We start from the raw sequence: 8,374 nt of genomic DNA, 5'->3' as shown, positions 1-8,374 counted from the left end.
AGCATTAGACTGTCAAATTCAAGGACCCCAAGCTAGACCAGCAGAACAGGAATTCTGGGAGTGGAACCCAGCAATTGTGTTTTAACAAGCCCTCAGGCTGATTTTGATGCATCTTGAGGTTGGAGAAGCACAGATGTTAGTCTGTTGGAATAGCTGTGGCTCGTTGATCAAGTAGTAACAGATGAATACTAAGGTTTAAAAGTGTTATGCTTTACTAACAGTGACAAGTTCTCATTACCCATCTCTTTCTGAAATAGGCTACAGGCAAATGCGTTTTCATTTTAAATAACCGTGTTGTTGCTCCAGTCAAGGTTGCATTTTTTTTTTTTTTTTTTTTTTGAGACGGAGTCTCGCTGTGTCACCCAGGCTGGAGTGCAGTGGCGCGATCTCGGCTCACTGCAAGCTCCGCCTCCCGGGTTTACGCCATTCTCCTGCCTCAGCCTCCGAGTAGCTGGGACTACAGGCGCCCGCCACCACGCCCGGCTAGTTTTTTGTATTTTTAGTAGAGACGGGGTTTCACCATGTTAGCCAGGATGGTCTCGATCTCCTGACTTCGTGATCCACCCGCCTCGGCCTCCCAAAGTACTGGGATTACAGGCTTGAGCCACCGGGCCCGGCCTAAGGTTGCATTTTACAAGGAATAAGGAAGATAAAGCTGCCTCCCCCTATCCTAATCTCACTCCTCGCTCAGCACCGTGTCCTCCAGTTTACTTACAAAGCCCTGCCCTAGACTGGCGGAAAATTCAACCCACAGAGGCAGGAACAGGTCTCGGCCAATCAGAAGCCAGGCTTGAGCCTCTCGCCCATCTCCCGCCGGCGGAAGAGACTCTCCGCGGCCACGCCCCGTGCCCTCGAGAGCGACCCAATCGTTGCTCGGTGCCCGAAGGGGCAGTACCAGCGCGAGCCATTGAACATGGCGGAGGACGCCTCCTCAGCGGCCCCAAGCCCGCGGGGCTGTGCGGATGGTAGGGATGCCGACACTACAGAGGAGCAGATGGCAGAAACGGAGACAAACGACGAGGAGCAGTTCGAGTGTCAGGAACTGCTCGAGTGCCAGGTGCAAGTGGGGGCCCCCGAGGAGGAGGAGGAGGAGGACGAGGGCCTGGTGACCGAGGCCGAGGCCGTGGCTGCCGGCTGGATGCTCGATTTCCTCTGCCTCTCTCTTTGCCGAGCTTTCCGCGACGGCCGGTCAGAGGACTTCCGCCGGACCCGCAACAGCGCCGAGGGTGAGGGCGGACCGCGTCCGGGCTGCGGACTTTGCGGGGGCCGGATGCGGGCCCAGTGGCGCGCGGCAGAGGGCTGGTTCCCAACGTCGCCGAGGGAGGTGGGGAGAGAGGGGCTGCTGCGGCCGATAAGCTGAGAGTCCGAGGCTCCGGGCTGAACTTGTTCGAATCCCGGTTCCGCCCGTTATCAGCATCTGAGTTTTTCTCAGATTGTTTTCCTATTCGATAAAATGAAAATAAGACCCTGTTTAGGTTTGATGCAAGCATTAAATGATTTAAAATGTATACAGTTCCACTCAACCCAGTACCTTTGTCTCTTCTGGCGCTTTCTCAGCCAAAATAGTCAGGTATTCCTGTGGTAATATTCAGCAGTCACTGTGTGGCCTCCAGTGACCCCCCCCCCCCCATCAGTGTTATATGTTAATTTGTGAGCTATTAAACCTCATTTGGCCTGCTGGCTGTACAGCAGTTACTTTCTGTATAGTCTCTAAATAAAAGTAAATGCTGGCCACATGCCTGTAAGTCCCAGCTACTTGGGAGGCTGAGCGGGGAGGATCGCTTGAACCCAAGAAGCAGAGGTTGCAGATCGTGCCACTACAGTCCTGCCTGGGTGACAGAGTGAGACCCTGTATCAATAAATAAATGAATGAATGAAACCGTTCATGAAATCTGCTGCTCAGACAGCCTATAAGTGATGGACAAAGACATAGATCCATAGAAAAAACCAGCATAGTTTTTTCAGTCTAAGGTTCTCCCAGCTCAGATGTTTGAGTTGATTAGCGGGGCCTCCCCCGCCCCGATCCAGCCCCTGTCCCAAGATGGGGTTTCACTGTCTCCCAGGCTGGAGTGTAGTGGCGCCATCACAGCTCACTGCAGCCTCAGCCTCCTCAGGCTCAGGTATCCTCCCGCTTCAGCTTCTGGAGTAGCTGGGTCTGCAGGCGTGCACCACCACCCGCAGGTGTAAGATTACAGGCGTGAGCCACCGCGTCTGGCCTAGTGTAGCTTTTTGAAAAATAACAGAAAGATGTTCTGGTACTTCATTCATAGTTGGCGCTAAAATTACAGTGCAAGTATATGTTTATAATACTATAATTATGCTATTTAATAGAATTTTCAGAAAGACATATTGACATTTCGTCTTCACCATAATCCTGTGAGTTAGGCAAATAATCTTAGTTTAAGGTACTGATAGGTTATAAGGGAGTGTTTCAGCTCCATGCTTTACCTTCCAGTTCCAAGATCTTTCCTCTATATTGCAGTTAACTCTGGAGCCAGGGATACTTAACATTAAGTAGAAAATTAAATCCTGGAATGAAGCTAGTTCCTCAGAATTATTAAAAAGTTCTCTTAGAGTTGGAGACATCAGTATGAACTGTTTAGCTCATGTAGGTATAGATGACTTAGAAATATTTACATATGCATGTGTAGACATGTATTTCCTTGCTCTGTCAGATAAAAGGGCACAGAAGCAACCTAACTTTGAGTACACCTAGCATCCCGATCTTGGTTTCTAATAGCGTTCTCCAATAAAAGGAACCAGGGCTGTTTGGAGAAGTGACTGATTCTGGAACTAGGACAGGAAATATACAAAATAAACCTGGAACATCTTGTAGTGCCAGGAAGTAAGGAAGTGCAAAAAAAACCAACCAAACACCTCAGTGGTGGGGTTCGAAAGGGACACAGAGCCATCTCCAAGACCTCCCAGTGGCCACAGCTGAACCACTAGTGCAAGAACATAAAGTGGTATTAGTGTATAAGCTTAAAGTATATCATAAATATCCACAAGTCCATACTGATGTGAATAAATAATTGAATAAATGGGAGAAGAGGCAAATCTTGCATGCAGTATTCCAAGTATTAATAATTTGATGTCGCTACTCCATCCTCAAGGAGGTGGAACATAACTCCTTGAGTGTGGTTTGCACACAGTGACTTTCTTCCAAAGAGTACGGTATGGAAAGGGGGCAAGAGAGAGTTAAGTTCACAGTGGAGAAACCTGACAAACACTACCTCATCTAGGTGAACAGGGCCAACATCAGCAGTAATAGTTGGTGATATGTTCACTTGTAATGAAAATAGAATTTTATCATTGTGGTCTTATTCCCAAAAACCCATCACTTCAGTCTTATTGTGAGAAAAGCATCAGACAAATCCCAGAAGGACATTCTACAAAATACCTGACCAGTACTCAAAATGTCATAATCAGAACCAAGGAAAGTCTGAGAAACTCTTGTAGACAACAGGCTCCTAAAGAGATAAGACTAAAAGTAATATGGTGTCCTGAATGGGATCCTGCCACAGAAAAAGGACATTAAGTAAAAACTAAGGAAATCTGAATAAAGCATGGATTTAGTTAATAATAATGGGTCAACACTGATTCATTAATGTAACACAACATACTAATGTAAAAGGTAAAAAAAAAAAAAAAAGGAGAAATTGCTTCAGGGTATATGGAACCTATCTACCATTTTTACAGTAATTATGTGAGTTTAAAACTGTTCTAGAAAATAGTTGATTTTTTTTTTAAAGAAAAAAAAAAAATCCTGTTCATAAAAACATCCCAGAGCCAAGGTTAAAAACAAATTAACAACAAAAACCCACCTTCAGAGTTGTAGCTCAAGACTGAAGGAATAATCTAGGCTACTCTCATTATTTTAAAGTTAAGGGCACAGAAACCAAAGAGAGTCAGCTATTTTTCAAGTTGCACTGCTAATCAGTGGCCAATAAGCAAACTGTGAACAGTGTTATTTCTGGGTTCCCATTTTTAATTTTTAAGGACTTTTAATTTCTTATTTTATTGAATCTCAGTTTTCAAAATTGTAAAAATATACAATTCTTGATGCTTTCTAGAAAATTCTTAATTCTTTTATTTAGACTCAGAATTACTCTCATATCTCACAGATCTCAGATAATACCTTTTATAGACTGTTAACCCTACCGTGGGAAGCAGTGTGGTATAACAATTAAGAACATGGACTCTGGAGTAAACTGTCCCAGTTTGATTCCTGGCTCTGCTACTTTTTAGCTTTAACCCTGTCAAAAGAAAAAATTACAACTAAGTTTAGTTTAAAGACCTCACTTAGCTTTATTGTGATTCTGGATTCAGGTAATACTTTATTCCATAAAATAAGTGCTCAATGAATTGAGCAGTTGGAGGTTGACTTTATAGACAGTAAGGACTTAAGGAAGCTGAAACAACAAAAAGAAGATTGGTTGTTTCACAATTACTTGTAAGGCTGGGACAGGGAGACAGAACAATAGATCTGTGGGATGCAGAATGGATGTTGTGTTAGCAGGCATGAAAGCGACAGTAATTTGCTTGTACATATGTCTCCATCAGAGCTCTTGACTGGTTAGGCGCATTATCAATGAGCAATGGTATTTTGAAAGGAATCTTTTCTAAGCAGTAGATCTCAATAATGGGTTTAAAATATTGAGTAAACCATGGTGTAAACAGAGGCACTGTCATCTAATCTTGTTCCATTTCTAGAGCACAGGCTGAGTTGATATAGCATAATTTTTAAGGGCTGTTAGATTTTCAGAATAAGAAATGGGCAATCGGTTTAACTTAAAGTCACTAGCAGCATTAATCCCTAACAAGAGAGTCAGCCTGTCCTTTGAAATTTTGAAATTAGGCATTGACTTCTCTCTGGCTATGAAAGTTCTCTATGACATCTTCTCATATGAGGCTGTTTCATCTACAATGAAAATCTGTTGTTGGCTGGATGCAGTGGCTCACACCTGTAATCCCAGCACTTTGGGAAGCCGAGGCAGTTGGATCATTTGAGGTCAGGAGTTTGAGACCAGCCTGGCCAACATGGCGAAACCCCATCTCTACTAAAAATACAAAAATTAGCTGGTCATCGTGGCATACACCTGTAATCCCAGCTACTCAGGAGGCTGAGGTACGAGAATCGATCACTTGAACCTGGGAGGTGGAGGCTGCAGTGAGCCAAGATCACGCCACTGCACTCCAACCTGGGTGACGCAGCGAGATTCTGTCTCAAAAAAAAAAAAAAGAAAAATCAGTTTAGTGTAACCACCTTCATTTGTGATTGTTGCTAGATCTTCTCAATAACTTGTAGCTTTTACTTCAGCACTTGCTGCTTCACCTTGAACTTCTATGTCATAGAGATGGCTTCTTAAACTTCATGAACCAGCAACCTCTGCTAGCTTCCAACTTTTCTTTTGCAGTTTTCCCACCTCTTTCAGGCTCCTTAGACTTGCTGTGTATTAGGCTGTGGCTTAAAGGAACATGGTGGCTAGTTTGACTTTTTTTTTATCCAAGTCAAACTTTCTCCATATGAGCAATAAGGCTCTTTTACTTTCTTATCATTTATGTGTTCAGTGGATTAGAACTTTTAATTTCCTTTGAGAACTTTTCCTTTGTATTAACAGCTTGGCTGTTAGGCACAAGAGGCCTATGTTTCAGCCTATTGTGGCATTTGACATCCTTTCCTCACTAAGCTTAATCATTTCTAGCTTTTGATTTAAAGTGAGAGACATGCACTTCTTTCACTGAAACACTTGGAGGGCATGTAGAGTTACTCATTGGTCTAATTTCAATATTGTTGTGTTTCAGGAAATAAGGAGGCCTGAAGAGAGGGAGAAAGGGGAGGAGCTGGTCAGTGGAACAGTTAGAACACACACAATATTTATGGAATAAGTTTGTGTCTTATATGGCCATGATCTGTGGTACTCCAGAACCTTTACAATAGTAACATCAGAGGCTATTGATCACAGACCACCATACAGATACAATAATAGTGAAAAAGTTTGAAATATTGCAAGAATTATCAAAATGTGACAGGTACAGGTACTGTTAGAAAAATGAGGCGGGCACATTGGCTCACACCTGTAATCCCAGCTACTCGGGAGGCTGAGGCAGGAGAATGGGGTGAACGTGGGAGGCGGAGCTTGCAGTGAGCGGAGATGAGCCCCTGCACTCCAGCCTGGGCAACAGCAAGACTCCGTCTCAAAAAAAGAAAACATGGTGCCATTAGACTTGGCTCAAGCTGGGCTGCCGTAAACTTTCAATTTATAAAAAACATGCTATCTGCAAAGCACAATAAAATGAGGTATGCCTGCACCTATCCTTGGTGGTACTCATTAAAATTTTAATTAGTTGCTTACATAACTTTTTGTTTAATTTGTGTCGTCTCAGATTAAAACCTTCATGGGGGCGGAGACTGGCTATCTTAAGTCATCACCTCCTAACACAGGCTGGCAGTAGATGTTCAGTAAATATTGAATGGCTTGTGTTTAAATTCTATATAAATTTTGTGCTCTCTTAAAATTCTGTTAAATTCTATTATGACTGTGTATGGTCCAGATAATCTCTGGTATAGCATAAGATTATGTTAGAATTGAGGGAGGAAATTGGGTAAAAATATATTTGTCTTATATGCCTAATTGCTAAAGAACTGCTTTTCAGTTTGCTAGTTTTTTAAGCTTTTTATATACACCAGCCAAGCCCTGGATTAAGTGTAATGGTAGTGGTGGCACCTTCAGGTCTTAGGTTAGATATTATTTCCTCAGAGAAGCCTTCCCTGACACCTCCTCTGTGCAGAAGATACTTAAACACACAGATTTCTTGTTATATGCTTCCAGAGCATTCTGTACTTGTCTTTTTAAAGTTTTCGCCACATTTTTACTTCAGTAGTTCAATCGCTTGTCTCTCATTGCTACATGGTAAAAAGCTCACTGTGGTCCATGAGTATGGCTTACTTGGTATTGTATGTAGTCACTGCCTGACTCAACATCTGGGTGGGCATTCAAGTTTTGGTAAGGTTAATATTAATATATTTTAAAATACAGCTTTGTAAGCTAAGCAGACTCACTTAATTGAAACATTGATAAAAATAATATAAAATATTTTCTGTTATATGACATGTTTCTAGGTATAAGTTTCCAACCAGTGATTTTACACATTTTACAATTTGTATCTAAATCTTTTTTGTTAATGTAGACTGCTACTTGTGAAAGAATTTTCAACAATTTTTATTCTGCACGTGAAAGTTTTATTTTGTAAGAAATGTCTTCATTGCTATTCTTTTTTTTGTTCTCATTTTTAATCAGATCTTAAATGTACAACTCTATGATAATTTTTACAACATGTTTGTAGCCTATTACTGAACAAACCACACAGTGGCACTACTGGATCAAGTTTGATTTTAATAAAATTTACTTTTTTCTTTTTTAGCTATTATTCATGGACTATCCAGTCTAACAGCTTACCAGTTGAGAACGATATACATATGTCAGTTTTTGACAAGAATTGCAGCAGGAAAAACCCTTGGTAAATATGTGTTTTTATTTTATATTGGAAATATTTCAATCTGTGTCTAAATGTAAGACAATGAGAAGAAACAGATTTTTTTGTGGGGGGAGTTTGCCTACAAGTGTCTGGTGCATAGGGGTGTGAGGTGTGTGTGTGTGCGTGTGTGTGTGTGTGTGTGTACACACATACAGTCATATCTAAAGCAAGTAAAAGAAATGTAGTCCCTGTCACCTTAGAACATTGGTTCTCAAACTTCAGCCTGCTCCAGAATTACTTAAAGGACTTATTAAAAAAAAAACATAGTGCTGAGTCTCCCTACCTCCCATGAGTTTCAGATTCAGTAGGATGGGTATGGGGCTCTGAAATGTACATTTCTAATAAATTCCCAGGTGATTCTGATGCTACTGTTGGGGAAGTGTGTTTCATTGACTCTGTTTGGTAACTTTGTGGTGACTCCAATCATACACACTCTGTTTTTTACTGGCAACTATTATATTTGAAACCTTTTATTTGAACTTGATGCCAGCACTTATTTATGTAAGAAGTACAATTTATAGCTGTAATCTCTCTCCCTTGTCTCTGTAGTTCATTTTAGATTGTAATGGGCAAGCCTGATTCAGTTTATCAGCAATGGCTGGTATTTACAACATGGTCATTTTAAAAGGCTATTTGATGCAAATAATTTTATATTTAGATTGGTTTTTATGATTTACAAAATACTTTTCCAACAATCCTGAGTAGTGGGCAGTACTTACATAAAACTGCTTACTTACTGAAGTGTTGTCTTACATAAAATCCCAGTATATTAGCACCGCTGTCAAAGCCCCCACTAAAGTAGCTCTGGCTGATGTAGTCAGCTTTGTTTGGGGCG

The 8,374-nt window shown here is 41.5% G+C and overlaps 1 protein-coding gene across 3 annotated transcripts in view; it reads left to right on the top strand.

Annotated features, from left to right (window-relative positions):
- The first annotated feature begins 860 nt into the window (after positions 1-860).
- The window catches only part of LOC105483589 (telomeric repeat binding factor 1), a 38,871-nt gene continuing 31,357 nt past the window's right edge, over positions 861-8,374 (top strand). Inside the window, exons 1-2 of one of the 3 annotated variants that reach the window (XM_071068111.1) lie at positions 861-1,226; positions 7,426-7,521. In XM_071068111.1, coding sequence (XP_070924212.1) covers positions 914-1,226; positions 7,426-7,521 — 409 coding nt within the window. In that variant the 5' untranslated portion in view covers positions 861-913. The remainder of the gene's footprint in view (positions 1,227-7,425; positions 7,522-8,374) is intronic. The other 2 variants (XM_011744508.3, XM_011744509.3) reach the window with 2 other exon arrangements.

Source organism: Macaca nemestrina, chromosome 8 (genome assembly GCF_043159975.1).
Source record: "Macaca nemestrina isolate mMacNem1 chromosome 8, mMacNem.hap1, whole genome shotgun sequence".
In the NCBI taxonomy this organism is placed as follows: Eukaryota; Metazoa; Chordata; class Mammalia; order Primates; family Cercopithecidae; genus Macaca; species Macaca nemestrina.
The sequence above is the reverse complement of the archived record's forward strand: the minus strand, read 5'-3'. Positions and strand labels throughout refer to the sequence as shown.